The sequence below is a fragment of the Heterodontus francisci genome, chromosome 36 (assembly GCF_036365525.1).
Source record: "Heterodontus francisci isolate sHetFra1 chromosome 36, sHetFra1.hap1, whole genome shotgun sequence".
Taxonomy (NCBI): domain Eukaryota; kingdom Metazoa; phylum Chordata; class Chondrichthyes; order Heterodontiformes; family Heterodontidae; genus Heterodontus; species Heterodontus francisci.
In genome coordinates this window covers 37,624,558-37,644,310 of record NC_090406.1, presented here as the reverse complement: position 1 = coordinate 37,644,310, position 19,753 = coordinate 37,624,558, and the positions used below count along the sequence as shown (strand labels likewise).

At 43.0% G+C, this 19,753-nt stretch overlaps 1 protein-coding gene across 1 annotated transcript; it reads right to left on the bottom strand.

The window, feature by feature from the left end:
- Positions 1-7,699: 7,699 nt before the first annotated feature.
- On the bottom strand, positions 7,700-14,498 carry LOC137351406 (cathepsin K-like). The gene is made up of 7 exons (XM_068015852.1): positions 14,376-14,498; positions 13,367-13,489; positions 12,945-13,124; positions 11,609-11,830; positions 10,327-10,495; positions 8,793-8,898; positions 7,700-7,796 (listed from the first exon to the last, which is right to left on the bottom strand). Exons 1-7 carry the CDS (start codon positions 14,496-14,498, stop codon positions 7,700-7,702), a joined length of 1,020 nt encoding a protein of 339 aa, XP_067871953.1.
- Between the last annotated feature and the right edge of the window lie 5,255 nt (positions 14,499-19,753).

The window sequence follows — 19,753 nt, the reverse complement described above, 5'->3', positions numbered from 1 at the left end:
GCAGTCTCTGGATTGCTCTTCCTTACACCTTCAATGTCTGGTGATCAAAATCCGTTTGGGTTAATTGGAGCAGGGCATAGTCCTTTGTCTCCACAAGCAGCATCTTTTAGTATGCAAATGTCCTTCCAACCACATGTCTGGTGATTTTTTAACAAGTAATTTCTTCACTCCAGCAACAGTTTAAAATCAATGTTCATATGACAAAATTAATATGCCTAATTCTTGGCAGGTGGGGGTCTGCATGACAACTGCAAGAAGTCTTACAAGGACTCGTCAGCTATTCCCATTACTAGTCAGTCCCTGATCAACTCAGACTTCAGTTCTCTGTACTTGCAGCCCTCTGCCAATCTGTACAAATCATTAATGAAAGCATCCACAGATTCGCCTCTCTTCTGGACTCTCATTAAATTTTGCTCTTTCCAGGATCTTATTACTTCTCAAATTAAAATATTTGTCACATTTGTAACACGTCTTTAAATTTGTCTGAAGCTTCATTTACACCTTGCTTTACGATCACGCCATCAGCAATGGCACCCACAGAGTATGAAAGAGTATTAACTTGCTCAGCCTCTGATTTACCCTGTAGCTGAGAAGCTATTCTAAATATTAGAAATCTTGGAAATCTTTTTGTTCACATTGACCAATTCTCTATCTGTTTGGGTCCTTCCCAATTCTGGAAACTTTCAGGCATCATATGATTCAAATCCATTCTCTGCTAGATTTTATTTAAAGTGCTCCTCTTTATTTAAGAATTCCTTTTTTTAGGCTTGCTTGCTTTAATGGAGGTTTCCCCACTCTTTTCAGTAGTTCCCGTACTTTTCAGGGGTGTCCTGCTCTTCGCCCTCGTGGACAGCCCGAGTAGATGATTTGTTTTATTTTCTGTGCTCCAATATTGTCTCCTTCTGCATTTCACAAGAAAGGCTTACGTGCTGATCAGGGAGTTTTCTATCTGAGAGATGGCCACTGAGTGGCAGCACTGCTCCATGTTACGAGAAGGTTAATGGGAAATCCTCACTCAAAAAGTTTTAAGATTTACAGCTTATTTTATTGGTTTCTGTCTTCACTTTATATCTTCAAATCTGTATTGTGAACCTCTAGTATCGATCATTTAATTAAGCAATATATTGATTGTTCACTATTTATTTACTCAGCAGATTGGAGGATAAAGTCTTAAGCGAGGTATCAAAACAAAAATGTTTCCTCCCTCAATGATAAACCTACAGATTTTTTTTTATTATTTGTATATAATTGTTGCTTTCTTTTCTTCACGCTCTTCCCTTGGAGAATAGTGGAAGGACTCAAAGCCTGGTTAACAGCCTGACAGGCCATGAAATGAATACTCCTTCAATGGCCACAACCAAATTTATACCAGGTGTAGTGTGGTTTGTTTTATACAGTGGGAGCATTTTATGGGCTCTCACAACACATGCAATGACCACAAGGGCCACCCACACACAGCAGCCAACAATATCTTGCTGCATGTCAACCAGAATTCAGTAACAAAGCTCTGATTTGAACCCTGTACTTTCTTACTCAGAGGCAGAAATGAACAAAGAACAAAGAACAGTACAGCACAGGAATAGGCCATTCAGCCCTCCAAGCCTGCGCCGATCTTGATGCCTGCCTAAACTAAAACCTTCTGCACTTCTGGGGTCCATATCCCTCTATTCGCATCCTATTCATGTATTTGTCAAGATGCCTCTTAAACGTCGCTATCGTATCTGCTTCCACCATCTCCCCCGGCAGCAAGTTCCAGACACTCACCGCCCTCTGTGTAAAGAACTTGTCTCGCACATACCCACTAAACTTTGCCCCTCTCACCTTAAACCTATGTCCCCTAGTAACTGACTCTTCCACCCTGGGAAAAAGCTTCTGACTATCCACTCTGTCCATGCCACTCATAACTTTGTAAACCTCTATCATGTCGCCCCTCCACCTCCGTCGTTCCAGGGAAAACAATCCAAGTTTATCCAACCTCGCCTCATAGCTAATGCCCTCCAGACCAGGCAACATCCTGGTAAACCTCTTCTGTACCCTCTCCAAAGCCTCCACGTCCTTCTGGTAGTGTGGCAACCAGAATTGCACGCAATATTCTAAGTGTGGCCGAACTAAAGTTCTGTACAGCTGCAGCATGACTTGCCAATTTTTACACTCTATGCCCCAACCGATGAAGGCAAGCATGCCGTGTGCCTTCTTGACTACCTTATCCACCTGCGTTTCCACTTTCAGTGACCTGTGGACCTGTACGCCCAGATCTCTCTGCCTATCAATACTCCTAAGGCTTCTGCCATTTACTGTATACTTCCCACCTGCATTAGACCTTCCAAAATGCATTACCTCACATTTGTCCGGATTAAACTCCATCTACCATTTCTCCACCCAAGTCTCCAACCGATCTATATCCTGCTATATCCTCTGACAATCCTCATCACTGTCCGCGACTCCACCAACCTTTGTGTCGTCCGCAAACTTACTAATCAGACCAGCTACATTTTCCTCCAAATCATTTATATATACTACAAACAGCAAAGGTCCCAGCATTGATCCCTGCGGAACACCACTAGTCACATCCCTCCATTCAGAAAAGCACCCTTCCACTGATACCCTCTGTCTTCTATGACCGAGCCAGTTCTGTATCCATCTTGCCAGCTCACCTCTGATCCAGTGTGACTTCACCTTTTGTACCAGTCTGCCATGAGGGACCTTGTCAATGGCTTTACTGAAGTCCACATAGATAACATCCACTGCCCTTCCTTCATCAATCGTCTTTGTCACTTCCTCAAAAAACTCAATCAAATTAGTGAGACACGACCTCCCCTTCACAAAACCATGTTGCCTCTCGCTCATAAGTTCGTTTGTTTCCAAATGGGAGTAAAGCCTGTCCCGAAGAATCCTCTCCAATAATTTCCCTACCACTGACGTAAGGCTCACCAGCCTATAATTTCCTGGATTATCCTTGCTACCCTTCTTAAACAAAGGAATAACATTGGCTATTCTCCAGTCCTCTGGGACCTCACCTGCAGCCAATGAGGATGCAAAGATGCTGCCACTAAACTGGAAAATCCTTACTTGTTGAAGTGGTCTTTCTTCACAGTTGAAGCCTAGACCCTGACTGCTGGTAGATACTTTGATATTGGATGTCCTCACAGCCAAGCACAATAATGATCAGTTGTGAAAACCAAGAATGATGGTTCTCCTCCCAAACCCAGGGGGTCTGAGGCCAATTGTAGTGTTCCTAAAGCTGAATTCCGGTTGAGATCAACTAACTTGATGACAGATCAGGGATAGTGGCTGAAGCCTTCCTGTGCTGCATGGCTCGACTCATCAGAAGAATGCTGATGGAAGTTAAAATAAAGTGTTTGGTGCAATGGGAAACCTGCCAGGAAGATGTGGTCAATGTCAAGCAGCATGGAGGACTCCAGTACTAACTTGGCACAGGGCTTTGCCCAGAGCTTGGACCCATCCTTTCCAGCATGATACTGGTGGCTAACTCCATCAGCACAATTGTGGACCCAACTACGGTGACTTTCTGATGGAGCTGGCTCAACTTCCATTGCAGTGCAAGCAGCAGCCATGCAATAACTGGGTCCTGCAGTGGAAGCTCAGATTGCTGTCATTGTGGCTGTGGATTACAGTGTGCAAAGGGGCTTGCAAGTAGTCACAGTAGTCCAGCGATCGGCCCTCCAACATATTACTAGGTTTTCAGATGCTCCGCCCTGGGGCAGGGACAATAACTCCATGAAGCACAAGCCTGCTGTCCTCTATCAGGTAGACAGCATTCGTCCTCCCACCCCTGTCACACTGCCAGTTCCCTTGCCATTGTCCATCAGCCAGCCATTCTAGACTGCTTCTGTCATGCTGAGATGATGCAGTCCACATCCGGGCCTTCTAGGAGCCCACAGCTGCTCAAAGTCATCCTCCAAGGTCATCTGCACTCTCCTCCACCGAATGTCAGCCACCATGCTGCATCCACTGGGGTTACAGCAGGACAGATAAAGACACATGAAAGACAAATGGCAAGTTCAAAAAAATCGGCAGGCTGCACGCCAAAGAGCCACTGTGATCTTAAGCACAGTGGCTCATTTAAATAGCCAGGGAGGCCCGCACCACCACGCTACCCCCCGCACCCCCCAATCCCCCTATCACATCCCTGGCAATAGCGCCAGCTGCCTGTGCACAGACGTTGGTGCCATTTTTAAAGGGCAGCCAGCCCTGCCGGCATATTTAAATTTTTAAAGAAAGATCCCCCCAGATGTAAATAAATACATTTTTTATCCTCCTTTCCCACCCCCCAGTAATGATTAAAGCATTTGCCCTTTCCCCACCCCACCAAAACACTTACCTTTTACATCTGACCTTTACCCCCCAAACGGCACAAAGTTTAAGGTTCCATCCTTTCCACAATCCCCTCCACCCATTACATCTATTTGACCCCACCCACACATTGATAAACCTCCCCTCCCATCCCCACCAGCGTGTTGCCTTGTTTCCCTGGTCGGGCATCTGAAGGTGTGGGCGAGCCAGCCGCCGGGCTGAAATTCGCGGCGGGCCCTCAAGATTGCAGGTAAATTTGTTTAAATGTATTCATTTTATTGATTTGAACATGTCAATTGTGGTCCTGTCGCCCAGTGATGGGGGGTGGGGGCCGCCATGGAGCCTCGCTGCTGCCAGGAGAATCGGGCAGGACCCTGCCAGTGTCGAGATCCGTGGCGGGCCTCATTCAGAGCCACCTTCAGGCATACCCCAACCCCCCCGCCCGCCTCCCACCTGCCCCACCCCCACCGCCACCATGGATCACGATGGCAAGGGCTTCTTAAAATCCAGCCCAATGTGTGGGACTGTTGGTGAATGGGAAACTGAACTTGCAGTTGCTGATATAGCATTCGGATGAGTTCTACACAGCCCATCTAGAAAGGGGCTGGCTAGCTTGTCGCCTCTCTTCTTCTTTGCCCTTCCTCACACTCCTGTTCCTCAGGTGCTTGCCATATAGCTCGTGGCAAGGACTCTTCCCTCATGATGGCAAAGTTGTGCAGCATGTAAAAGACTAGCCATGAATCTTGACAGCCATTCAGCCATGTACTGCAGAGCTCCTCCAGAGCGGTCCAGGCAGTGGGAGTGTTGTTTCAGTTCACCAATGGTCTGCTCTATCACACTTCATGTGGCAGCATGGCTTTAAGTGTATGCACCAGTGTATGTTTCTGCACCAGAATTATCAGTCAATGTGGTTGGTGGACAGCCCTTGTCACCCAGTCGCCACCCTTTAATTTTCCGTGGTGGCTCAAATGCAACTGCCACAGCCGACTGTCACAGAATGAATGCATGATGACTATTCTCATACGGGCATTGACCTGTATGATTCACTGCCTATGCTCATGCACCAGCTGGATGTTGAGGGGGCAGAATTCATTTCGGTTCCCATGAATGACAGAACTTTCATGCAGCCCCCCTGCAATGCAATGCGCATGCACTCAATGGCATCCTGCACCATGGGAAACCTGCAGTCCTAGCGAAGCCATGTGTTCACTCCACCTGCTTGTCTCTGACAAGAGAGAATGAAATGTAGTTGGCTGTCATTGCGTAGAGAGCTTCAATGACTTCCGTCACGTAACAGTAGGAAGCAAACAGCTCCAACCTGGAAGGAGCCAGACACCATAAAACTTCCTCACTATGATTGCCTTCATAGCCACTGGCAATGAAGTCCTTGCCCTGCACTGAGGTTGCAAATGTTGCTGCAAAGGTGGCAGATTTTAGTGAGGACGTCCTTACTAAGGTGCAGGTGTCTTTGCAATTTTGCAAAATTAGTAATTGGGCTGATCACTGCTGAGATACTCACCAATATGGTGTCCAGCAACATTCATGTCAAAATAGTGCACTTGTACCGTGGACACCTGTTTGGAACTCTGAGGGCACTTATAGCATCCAAAAGAGGATGCAAACAATCCCAATTTGTCACAAATCTGCTCAGGTGATGTACGTTCAGCAATAAATATTGACCAGCACACTGTGGGGAACTCCCCTGATCTTTGAATAGTGCCGTGCGACGTTTTACACCCATCTGAGAGGACAGAAGGTGTTTTGCTTTAAGCTCTCACTCTAAAGATGCTACTTCCAACACTGCAACTTTCCATCAGTACTGCACTGCCACGTCAGCTTAGATTTTGTGTTCAGCTCTCTGGAATGGGACTTGAACCCTGACCTTCTGAGTCAGAGGTGAGAGTGCAGGGCTCATATCACCTCTTACCTAGGGAGTGGTTTGATGAGCCCCAAATGATAGTAAAGGGAGGAATTTCCCAGAGGAAAGCTGGGAATTCCCCCGATATGCAGCTCGACATGGGTGTGCTATGGTGGAGATTAATTCATCCTTTAACTAACATCACCAAAAACAGATTATCCAGTCGTTCATCTCATTGCTGTCAGTGGGGGATCTGGCTATGTGGGAAATGGCTGATCTGCTTGCCTATATAACCATCGTTGATACTTCTCAAAGTATCTGAAGAGAATTGACATTTTGCAAGACATCATAAAGTTGTAAGTCCCTTCATCTTTATCTGAAACATGAATTTACCTTTATCAGATGCTAAACAAATATGCTTAAGGCATTTTATGGTTTCAGTAAAAAATGAGTTTAGTTGTTGTTGCACTGAATTCTATTCTTTTAAATGATTATGTATCTAGTTAAAGTAAGGAGTTTGGTTCAAATAGCTCACCTCTTGACCCCTCAAACACTCTCCACCATCGACAAGGTTCTACACATGAGGGTGATAGAACACTCATCATTCAAGTCCACAACAGCACTCAAAAAACTTGACACCATCTACAATAGAGCAGCTACTTGAAAAGCAATTTCTGTTCAATATCCACCAGTCAATTGTGGCAGCAACTAACTTAGAGAGACACTGACTTCAATAACACCTCCCAGCCTCACAACCTCTATCACCGAAGAGGACAAGAGCAGGAACATCATGGGAACAACACCTCCAATTCACACACCGTCCTGACATGGAAATATACCACCGTACCATGACCATTGCTGGGTCAAAATGCAGGAATTCATCCCTGAACATCCTCTTGGGAACACCATAACCGCAAGGACTGGAATGTTTCAAGAAGACCCATTACTACCCTCTCAAGGCAATGAGGGATAGTCACCAGCCTTTTCTCATCCTGGGAATAAATTTATAAAGGTAAACTGGAGCAAAGTGAATTTTGAAAGTTGTTGCACAATCATCGAATGTTGCAGCCTGAAAACAGGCCATTCAGCCCTTCGAACTAGTTTTCTCCACTTGAGCCACCTAGTTTCCTCCCACTCACATGATCACTCCCTGTGCTCTTTATAATTCCCTTATTCAAGCACCTAGCTCATTCTCTCACTAAAATTATACAATGACAGTCAGATTCTTTGAAACATTCTTTTATTGATTACAAGAAGCACCATTCAAACAACCCACCAATAAAACAACAACAAAATACACTTCACATTGTGAACAAAAATTTGCAAAATAAACTTGAAACTAGGGGAGGTTGAATGTAATGTAGTCAGTTTCATGCTGCATCCAGAGTCAATAGAGTATTACACAATTGGTCAAGAACCTGGCAGCTCAGTTCCAATATCATTCACACAAAATAGTTGCTAAATACATAATGTCATCTAATATAATTTCATTGGAGTGATTGCTTTTGCTATTGAAGTTAAAAGTCTTCAGATTATAGGGTACGACGCACAATAGTTAATCCCACACATGTTCTTGCCCTTAACCATGCGCATGTAGCCGTTCTCACCCCAGGATGTTCCCCAGCTAGAAAAGGAAGAATTTGTTAATATTCAATACCAATCTAATCACATCCAAAATTAACACAGAAAGGAACCTTGCCAGATTCCTTCTGTAATTCTACAAAGCTTTCATTTGGCATGAATGTATTTTGGTTTAATTTAGATTATGTTATCAGCAGGACTTCAGGTTCAGTTTACCAGTTGACTTCTGGAGATGTGCAAATCCATCGAGAAAAATGATTAGGACAATTAGGTGGAATACCAGATGGAAGTACATTTGTGTACTCTTGCATATCAGATTAGCTTGGAGATAATGAGGAGTCACTAAGTGCAGTCTATAGCAGTTTGCACCCCTAATGCAAGGATAGTTATCATTCAATGTGCACAGCAGAGGATTTGACTAATCAGACAATATACTGAGCTTCCACGTCCAGTGAAGCGGAGTGGGATATTCAGTCAAGGTGAAAACAGTGATTGGCAACTGGGCAGGGCAATCCCCAATACATAGAGTTGAGGGAAGGAACAAAGATCAGCTTTTGCCTCTATCGTCTTTTCCTGGAGAAGTCAATTTAACGCAGCCAGAGAGACAAAGCGGTTCACTTTCCCGTTCTACTCAACCAAAGCAAGGCTGAGAGACTCCAGGTGAAGGGAGAAACAAACATAGTCTGTGAGAATAATGGGAAGTGCCAGTTAGTTGAGACACTGCAATGTTGCCAATGCATTTACACAAAAATGAGGCAGGGTTAAGTATTCTCATTGTATTTATCATACAAGATGCAATGGGAAATAAATGAAATTGGATTGTGCTCATTCATATCTTTTATTGCCTTGGTTCATAATTGGCCTCATTTTCATGATCTTGAAAGCTTTAGGAAGGCCAGCTCAAGCCATGTTCCTTAATTCTTCCTCATCATCAGAAAATTGAATCCCAGGCCTTCTTTACCAGCATCTCTGTATAATCTCTAGGATTCAAAAGATTTCCATACTACCTGGAAGTTCTTAACTTGTAGATATTACTTACCTGTTTTTAATGATCCAGTAGCCTTCTGGATGCTCATCCACATACCCCACCAAGACCACTGCATGGTCAATATTATCAATGTTGCACTTAACATTGTCAAAGATACCTGTAAAAGAGAGGACAGTACTGTAGATTCAAACAATTCCAAACTCACATCTCAAATAACATGATATAAGATTGGGAAGACCAAAGCAACAAGATTTGCATTCATACAACATCCTCCACAAAGCAAATTGTCCCAAGGACACCAAACAGGAAGTTGTTAGAGAAATGACTGAAGGACTGATCAAAGAGGGAAATTTCAAAGCAAAATTGCAAAAGAGAGAAGGAGCAATGAAGCTGTATCGGCAGATAATTGCAAAGAGCAGGGGTGTTGTGGTGGCAGACTCTGTCTTTGAAGGTGGAATGTTATCCCATTGGTCCTCTTACAATTTGACTGTAAAAGACATCAATGTGAGATAGAGGGCTAAATTTTACTCGCACAGTAGAAGTCACACTACCGGAGCCGAAAGCGGGAGGTGAAACCACTTCAGCTGGCGGAGAGACCCAGGGAGGTGGGGACCTGACCACACCCCCACCCCTAAGAGTTGCCGATCCAATTAGAGGGCTGGCAGCTCAGCAGCCTCAGCATCATCATCGCTAACGGTGGCCATTGCTGAGGCTGCAGCTGCAGGGAGCAGGCTCTTTAATCGCAGGTGCACTCAAAGAGGGGTAAGGGTGGTTGAGGAATGCCAGTGCCAGGTGTCATTAAGTACTGGCGATGCTCTTGCCACAGTAGCCGTTATCACTGAGAGCCACTCCATGGGCTGCGCAGTGCACAAAATGGGGGGCTGTCCCAGAACCTATTAGGAGGACGCCAAGTTTCATTGGGTGGTCTCCCCACATAGCAGTGGGCACCCCAACTCAGAAAATACCCACAGAAGAGGGAGGCAGCCGAAATGGCCACATAAGTGGCTCAATAGGCCTCCCTGTCGGCAACCAATCTGCCAACTTTCCCACCACTGGCAAAATGGCATTGCAGCACAAAGATGTCAGGCACACACACCACACCCTACTGCGCACATCCCCCCCCCCCACTGCCCCAACCCCCCCACCCTAACCCCCCCCCACAACCTGATGCGTCCTTGTGTCTTTTGTCAAACTTCCTGCCTCCCGGCCTGGGCGGCACAGTGGCGCAGTGGTTAGCACCACAGCCTCACAGCTCCAGCGACCCGGGTTCAATTCTGGGTACTGCCTGTGTCTGCGTGGGTTTTCTCCGGGTGCTCCAGTTTCCTCCCACAAGCCAAAAGACTTGCAGGTTGGCAGGTAAATTGGCCATTATAAATTGCCCCTAGTATAGGTAGGTGGTAGGGAAATATCGGGACATGTGGGGGATGTGGTAGGAATATGGGATTAGTGTAGGATTCGTGTATATGGGTGGTTGATGGTCGGCACAGACTCGGTGGGCCGAAGGGCCTGTTTCAGTGCTGTATTTCTGAACAAATAAACAAAATCTGAACCACAGAGCACGAATAAAAGGTTAGGATATTCTTACCTGACTTGTAAAATATCCAGGAATCAAGTGATGAATGAACAAGTACAGAAATTGGTCCAACGCTTGCCACCATTTGAGTTAATTGTTTCTCAGTATTGTGCTTAAACCTTTTGAATGTGTTAATTTTGGTGATACTCTTAGAGCTACTGAATAAGCACTTGCTGTTTTTCTGTAATTAAACAGTAAGAGTCTGTTTAGAAATTCATTTCATTTTTCATTTTCATTTTAGAGATACAGCACTGAAACAGGCCCTTCGGCCCACCGAGTCTGTGCCGAGCATCAACCACCCATTTATACTAATCCTACATTAATCCCATATCCCTACCAAACATCCCCACCTGTCGCTGTATTTCCCTACCACCTACCTATACTAGTGACAATTTATAATGGCCAATTTACCTACCAACCTGCAAGTCTTTTGGCTTGTGGGAGGAAACCGGAGCACCCGGAGAAAACCCACGCAGACACAGGGAGAACTTGCAAACTCCACACAGGCAGTACCCAGAATCGAACCCGGGTCCCTGGAGCTGTGAGGCTGCGGTGCTAACCACTTGACATAATATTTTCCATAAACTTCAACTTTCACATCATAACACACACAAAATCCAACTCGCTGAATGGTTCAGCATGCTTATTCACTGAGCATCTTTGCTGGACAAGGCAACAGGTCTCAGTTTAATTCCTACTATATGCTAAGTTAACTGATCTTAGCTGGGGTAGTACTAGGAGATGTTACAATTTGGCTTCAGTGCCCAGTATATAAGGGGCAGAACTCCAGTCAGGGTTTCCTCTCCTGATCACTATCTACAATCCCTAGTGGAAGATCTTTTCCATAGGTAATAAATGAGGAAAGTGTCAAACTTAGTAATGCTGACCCTGACTTAGAGGTTACTTGCAATCAAGGCTTCATACTTAACAATTTTTTTTAACAAATTATCTCTTCCTAGTTCAGATCGTCATTTGATCCTAAAAGAGTGAGCATCGTTGAAAGATGTTATAATTCAGAAATGATCACTAGGGGAAGACCAGTTCTGCTGAAGAACAATAGAATATTCACTCCACCAATGCACTTTAGGAATGAAGGACATCCTTACTGCTGATACTCAAAATGTCATTTCTTTGCCACTATATATGAGGAAACTCAGATCCAGGCAGCTTCTCTAAACACAATTTGTAAATGTTAAATGTAAAGCTGTGCCTTAGAGCAGAAAATCTTTCAGTACTGATAATTGACATCTATGTTTAACTGTGTGCAATGGAGGCAGTCAGGCAGTAAATGTACCTTTGCTTGGTAGGGGTACGATTGATCAGATTCAATGCCATTGTCACGTATGTATTCAAAAGCACGATATGGCAAGCCTCCATTGCACCCATAATTGTTATATTCATCTGAACAGTCAATGATGTTTTGTACACTCAGGTCCACATATTGCTTCCATTTCTTGGCCAGTTGACCTTCCAGAGCTCCGGCTGCAGCAAACGCATAGCAGGACAAACACCAGCCCTGAAGCAAAAGCAGATAAATTGGCAAACACCAAAATGTCAAAACCTTTTCCTCATAATCTTCCCTAGTTTGATTGAAAACCAATAGAGTTCAAATGATTGATTATACTTTTGCCTCAACTATGATTTCCAAGAACTACTCCACGGAGACAGAATGCAAATGAAATCTGTTCTGCAAAATATTTAATTCCAGGCTACTGCCTGAGTATCCATTCATTTTGGGGTTTCCAAACCTCAACATGTGGCCCATATGCTGTCTGGGTGGCTCAACACAGCACTCCAGTCCCTCTCACCATGATTTCTGTACAGCAGCACAGCTGCGCACATCTCAGAGGCTGCATTCAATGAGCTTGTGAATCAAGAACTGGGTGAATTACAGTGTGCTGGTGAGGAGGGAAAAGGGCAGTGGCCAAGGAGCATAGATGGCCACAAGGTTTCTATACATGTCTCCTCTGTACTTTCTCAAGTTCAGCAATGTGGTGAAATTGTGTAAGTCATATCATGCTTCTATTCAGGGAACTCCAAGCTCCAATTCCAATTGTTCAAGATATTCAAGGTTACACACTTTACACAAGAACACTCTAGCTCCTATTCATTGCTTTTTGAAGCATGCGATTCTGTCACATAAAAGTGCTAGAAGTCCACTTGTAAATCAACTTTGATTATGTTTCATCTAGACCATCAGGAATGAGCCAGGCACTCAAAGTGTTAGATGAGAACATTGACACTGGAAAATTCTGAAGACCCTGAATTTAGATGTACCTTTATTAAAGTTCAAATATCTAACAAGAAACTATATTTCTAAGTAGTCTATTTGAATCAATCAATAATCAATAACCCAATTGCCTGCAACAGCTCTCAGGATCTCTATCTAGTAGCTCTGAGGGGAACAGCACCTATGAATCATTCCTCACGCTGCTCATTTGACACAGCTCCAACTTCTGTCAAAACAAGGCAGTTAAAATGTTAAAAGTTAGAAATTAGCGCTTACAGAAATGAACAAGCCTTGGACTTAAAATATTAAACAAGAATCATTCGACAGCCTCAAGAAACTCGAGCATATCAACAGACCTGCACAGAGGCATTGAATAGACATTGTGAAAAGTAGCCGCTACCTGGTTCTTTACTTGTCTAACATAGCCCATTCGACGCCAGTCCACCTCTTTGGGAAGATTACCGACTTCCTCAACTTCTTCCAGTTCCTCCAGTTCAACATCTGATAATGTATTGTCTGTGTAATTTGTCATTTCATACATCTTTACATCAGTGTAGAATTGAACAAACTCCACAGGTGTCTGAAAGAAATAATTGCATAATACCTAATATGAGGCTATTTCCACAAAGCATGCAAAGCCAAAATCTATTTGTTTATGCCATTGTAACTCCACATTGTTCCATTAAGTTAATAATTCACAGAAACATTTTATGTAAAAGATATTTTGATTATAACAGGTTTGCTTAATTGGGCTCAAGTTATTTGCCATCACGCCCAGTACCAAACCAGCAAATCTGACCCTGTAGCAGTTACATCACTCACCAAGTCTCCAAATTGATTCATGGCCATTTCATACGTAGAAATTCCTTGACGATACTGAGCATTGTGAGCTGCAATCTTCTCCATGTTTTCCAACCATATCGCTCTCCTGGCCATATCTTCCTGCTGCATAAAGAAGATTGAGTTACTGCAATGCACTGTCAACAGCACCCAATGCCCTATGTTGTTGCTTGCCTTCAAGTAAAAGGAAGATAGCGGAGGCTAAGTTGCAAATGGCATGTCTATTCCATGAGTCATGGCAAGTGAATGTTCAAGTTGTGGGTGACAACACTTGATGTCAGCCGCACTAGTAGAACAGATTAGAGCAACAGAAGGAGATTCTTTGCCAAGGTCATCAAAATTAGATTTGGAGGAGAGAAGCAAACCCAAAGCTGAGACTTCTCTTTAGATCAGACGAGCATTCGAACCACCAGCAGCAAAGAAATGAAAGGGGAAACCAAAAAAGTTTCAAGAGATGGTTTTGGAACGAATTAGAAGGAACCATAGGCTAGCAAGACAATTGTCTCGACTCATTTCGATAAAGACGAGGACTTCAGTCTTCCCAATATTTAATTGGTGGAAACAGGAGAAAAATACCATTATTTGTCTTTTACAAATTTGACTGGAAGAAATGGCCAAAAGCTACCATGTCATTGGTTGGTGGTAAATATGTAAATCACCACGAAAGGAGAGTTTGTGGGAAACCCTGCTCTTCAATTACAGCTCTGTGATATCTTACGTCCAACTGAACAACAAAAACAAATATTTACATAGCACCTTTAAGAGAATAAAACGCCCTATGGTGCTTTACAGGAACATTGAGAAACAAAGTGTGACACTGAGCTAGATAAGGTGGTGTTAGGTCAAATGACCAATAGCTTGGTCAAAGCAGTAGATTTTAAGGAGTATCTTAAAGGAACAACATTAACAGATAGATGGGGGTCACAGTTTATACTGAACTTCCTAAACAAGCCCTCAGTGCTCTACTGGAACATCAGCCTAAATTTCTTACCACACTTGGGTAGCTCTTTCCATAAGCCTGCTTCCAGATTTCCCATTCCTCATCTATGATGGGATTTGCCGAGGCCGTGGACGTAACAGTCAGGATGCACATCACAAAGAGGGAAAGCTCCATGGTGAAGTGTCGAATACGTCAAACCTGTCACAGGGTCAATGTCTTTGTGAAAATCTGTGGTCAATAAAGTTAGAAGAACGTGGAGAAATGGTGCAAGTCCATAATCTCACATTGTTACCCTCGTAGTTAAGATTCCCTGTTAACAAACCAATATCCTTTGTGTGACTCGTCACTGTTTCCTCTGCATTTCAGTTCCTTTACTAGCACATGATTGCAGCCATTCTCTAGGCTCCAGGTGTTGTTTCATGACAGTTCCCCACAGGGCAGGGTCCCAATCCCTGCTGTCCCATTGAGGAGGAGCTAAATACCTGTCAGCTGAATCTCTGGTTAGGTACAGGGAAGAATGGCAGGTGAATGGACACAGCCCACTTTGTACATCTCCTAATGGGAATCAGAGAATAAAAAGGTAGAAGAGCTGAGATCAGACCAGCTACCTACTCTCTGCAGGGGAATACTATCAGAGTGGGACAAAGGTGTAGCATTTAGCCTTAAATTGTTTCAACTAACAATTGTAAAACAAAGTTTGTCACCAATCATTATTCCTTCAGAAGAGGAAACAGTTAGTGAAATTTTCGATGCCTCTTTCCATTGCATGCAGGAAAATGTTTAATTTGCAGATTCCCAATAATTTAAATTGCCCTGGAGACACAGTTTCAGGGATTGGAAACCTGAAGATAGACTCAGGATGAGACACAGCTGCCTGTAGCTTAGGATTTGACTTCCTTGATGTTCCCAATCAGTAACACATTTATCCCGGGAATCTGTCATTCCCATTGAATTTGTCCTGATAATAAATCTCAAGTTTAGAAAATACTGTTGATTGTGTGACATTCCTCTGTCTGCTTTTTATATGAAGTGTTAACCTATTTACTTTACATTGTTTGACAGCTTTCAATCTAATTTCCTTGCTACTTAGCATTTGGCTACAATGTACAGTGTTATAGTGCAGACATTCCACCAATCAAAGCAATTTTCTTTGCTGTGTCACACTGTTCAATCACACAATCTTATTTCAATGTATTGGTTGCACATTAGTATCAGCTACTCAATCGATCACAATAGATGTAAAAAAAATGATATTGTACTCACCTCACAAAGTACCTCTGTTGGATCAACCACACAAACCACTTGGGACCAAGTTGTGTTGAACTGGCGTCTGTGTTGGGATTTATATACCCTTAGAAGATACAAAGTAAACAAATTGCCTCCTAGTTCAAGGGGCCTGAAGGCCCAGCATTATCTTTGTTCCTTTTGATCTAAAATAATCTGCCACCTGTTTGTTCCAACCATCAAGCATCACTGGTCACCCAAATCACACGTGGTGTTAATAAGCTAGTCTTAGAAGATAATGTGGTGATGCTAATCTTATTTTCATAATGGAAGTTGCTGGTTTCTTGGTAGAAAATTCAATTTGCTTCTGTGGATTATCGGCTCTGCATTTTGTCATGGTGTCTTCATGCCCCAGGACTGCATCCATGACAATTATCCAATTTCCACTCGCCTCGGCGGGTGCGATTCTTCAGCTAGCAGGTGAATCTGGATTCTGCGATCACTGTGAGCCCACAATGTGATGACAGGCACCTGAAGTACCTCCACACCAGGACTGCATCATCAGCCCCTTGTGTGTGTACCAGCACCATAGTTTCTTTTTGGAAAATCAGTTCATTTCTAGTGATAAACATCTTCTTTTACAACATGTTTCTCATTTGTTAAATGAAATCCTCGGCAACCGATTTGCAATCTCATGAGAACCAGGACAATTCTTAACTTGGAGTTGCATATATTTCATGGACTCTCTCAGTCTGGAATTTCCTGTGTATTTTCATCTGGAGTAACACATGCAATCAGGGCAAAAGTGAGTGTTGCACTGTTGCAAATGCTGACTATCTGATGAGACTTTAAATCAAGGCCCCATCTGTCCTCCCATGTGAACATAAAAGATCCCATGACTCTATTTTCAAGAGCATCTGGAGAATCTGTGTCCTGCTATTCCTCAACCAATATGGAGAACAGGTGATCTGGTCACTATCATGTTGCTCTTTGGGGAATCTTACTGTGCGCAAATTAGTTGCTGCATTTCCTACATTACAAGAGTAATTACTCTTCAAAAAGTACGTCATTTGACTGTAAAATGCTTTATGATATCTTGAGGTCATGAACGCACTTTTTGTACATTCAAGACTTTCTTTCTAACTGATTGAGCAGTATGGAGTGAGCCAGGGCCTTGGGTTCATCCTCCAACTTCACCATCCCACTATCTCTATGCTCACGCTGTCATTGATTTGCAAGGGATCCTGCAAGAATGAGAACAAAGAATGTTTATTCCAGGATTCACTTTGTTCAGTACATGAATGTTCCTCAATTTTATTCATGGTCGAATGAGATCAGTATCACAAAGTATCAGAGCAGGGCCTGTGCCAATGATGCACCTTCACATATCAACAGCCAGTCCTCTTTCAGCCACTACTCTGTGTTGCAAGTAAGGTATTTCCTCCACTGCCACTCATTGCAATTCCCCAGACATTGGTGCCTGCTGAAGGCAAAGGAAGAGTGGAATGGAATCTCCTGGAATATTTTAGTATAACTACAGCATAAGGGCAAAGCCACACCATTTTTCCAAAGAAAATTTATACGTAACTGATTTATAACCAAACATTACTCCCCGAAATAAAACCAAGAAATGCTGGAACCACTCAGCAGGTCTGGCAGCATCTGTGGAAAGAGAAGCAGAGTTAACGTTTCGGGTCAGTGACCCTTCTTCGGAACTCCCTGACTTCCCTTGATCGCTTGCATCATTCCAGGGTCAAATTAGATCCTTCTTCTTTCTTCCTCGCACTGTGCATTACGTACGTTCAGAACAGTCAGAAAGGATTCTGCCGATTTCCGGTCAAATTATAAACCCAGGGACAAATTTTTCTTTATCATTCTGTCCAGTTTTGGGTGAATGGCTTGAAACGAGAAAGTGAAGTCAGGTGGGGAGTCAAAGCATCAACTACCTGCCATCCAGTGTCAGCTCCACAATTTTCCACCAGTTGCATCAGATGTACAATACACATGTCCAAACATGGTGGGATGACATAATGCTGCACAAATGATGCCTGATTTTTGCCTTCTCCAACCCAGGAACCAATTGTAGCACCTCAACTAACTTCACACCTATGCCATGTTTTCCTCTTGCTAACTAACCCAGTCCATACCAGACAGCTGGAATTGGATTCCTTTTTAAGAACTCCCAGACCATAGGTTGTACTTCCATCACACCCCAGCCCATGACCTGCAACATCAAGAAGGACAAGGACAGCAGATGCATTACCTCCAAGTTGTCCTTCAAGTCACACACCACTCCAACTTGGACATACATCACCGTTCATTCATCGTCACTGGTTCAAAATACTGGAAGTCCTACCTGGCAGCATTGTGGGGGTAGTTTTACCACCACCTTAGGGTAGACAATAAATGCTGATATTGCAATCAACACTGATATCCTGAGAAGGAATTTTTTTAAAAAGTCAAACTATAATTTAGGGTCTCAGTTAGAGAGTATGTCCTTTGCCCTTATAAGTACGCTATGTGATATTAGCACATAAATGCCTATCACTGAAATTAAAACACTTTTCTAACACACTGACCTCAGAATCTCTTAGTTTTGTCAATGAGCAACAGTGATACACAATTAGGGCTAATTCAACAAGCTTGCCCTGTTGACTTGGAAGCTCTCTAATGGTAAATACGCTTCAGAAAATTGGGGCTGTGGATGTTAAAGTCCTACCTTCAACCGTGCTTCCATCTAGCAGGGGAGCTTCATAAAATTGCCCATTGGTCCTGAATTTCCTCATTGTCTTCACTACTTGTAGAATGAAAGAACTTGCATTTATGTAGTCCAATTCTCAATCTCAGTGGGTCTGAATCTGCTTTACAACCAAGAAAGTACTTTCTAAATTACTTAATTAAATTCTTAAAAATACCCATAGGTGCTGTGGTAGACTCTGATTCTGAACTCTAACCCCAGGTTAACCTTCATTTAATGCCTTGGATCAAATACCCTGATCCAGTTGGAATTTGCTCCTGACACTGAATTTTTAATTTTGCAGCTTCAAAAATTCATCACCTCATCATGTCAATCACCGCCAGAGAAATTGTAGAATATGGAAATTGGAGAAAAAATTGACTATAACCTTTCATGTCATCTGGGGTGTCTAATAACCATTTGATAACTGGTACACCCACTCTAATTTTACTGTAATTAATGAGTAAACAATGTTAGTGTGGAAGATACGTCGGTGGATTCTATGATGAAAGGTCATACAATATAGAGGACATTTTCCACTTTGGTGGAACAACGCGACCTCAGGGGTGCCCAAATCCCAATATCTATTCCCAATGTTTACTGGGAGACCAAAGTGGAAAATCTTTTCTTATAATTCCTTGCTCTGAGCTCCTTTAAAATTAATTCACAGTCTCTCATTGGAGTGAATTTATGTTTGTGACTGTGACAGATTCTATTTAACTATATGTATCAAAGTAGTAGTTAAATTCAGTTTGTCCAATATGGCACCACTTGCATCCTATCCTACACCTGATTCCATTGCCCAGATCATCCCACTCTTAGTGATCTCCATTGGCTCCCTATCCCCAAATGCATTAAATGCAAGATTATTTACCTGATTTACCTTCCTCGCTTTTTATGAAAAAATTTCTTCGAAACCTATTTTTTCATATCATGTCTTGAGTTACCATCTGTAATGATTCTCCTATTACTGTTCAATATCCCTTTTTGCCTGTATGTATCCATATAACACATTGAGACTTCTATCTGCTTGCTGTTAAAGACATTTTGGTTAAATTGATTTTATGCTGGTAATGTAAGGTCAACTCCCAGAGATGCACAAGACATTTAAGATGTTGATTAGGTGAAGTACCAGACATAAAGGCCATCAAATTGTGTACCTTTGAATATAACATTAGTTTGAGACAATGTGAAGTCATTGAGCACATCCCAGAGTGGCTTGTACTCTGAGATTAGAATGGCTCTTCATTCAAATGCCCAGGGAAAAGGGAGGCTAGCTGATCAGACAATGCAGTTGCCAAAAGCTCCACCTCAAAGGAGGATTGGGGTAGTTTAATTAAATGTGACAACTTTGATTGGTAGCTTGGAAAGCCAATCATCAAAACATACAAATGAGGAAAAGGTCCTTTTGTCTATCACTGTCTAGAGAGGACAATATCTGGATCAATGGGAGACATAGAGAAAGGTC

Coding starts and splice junctions, on each gene's coding strand:
- LOC137351406 (XM_068015852.1), bottom strand. CDS start 14,498: ATGGAGCTTTCCCTCTTTGTGATGTGCATCCTGACTGTTACGTCCACG. Junction 10,496..11,608: donor CGTACCCCTACCAAGCAAAG/GTACATTTACTG, acceptor GTTTAATTACAG/AAAAACAGCAAGTGCTTATT. Junction 8,899..10,326: donor CTGGATATTTTACAAGTCAG/GTAAGAATATCC, acceptor TCTCTTTTACAG/GTATCTTTGACAATGTTAAG.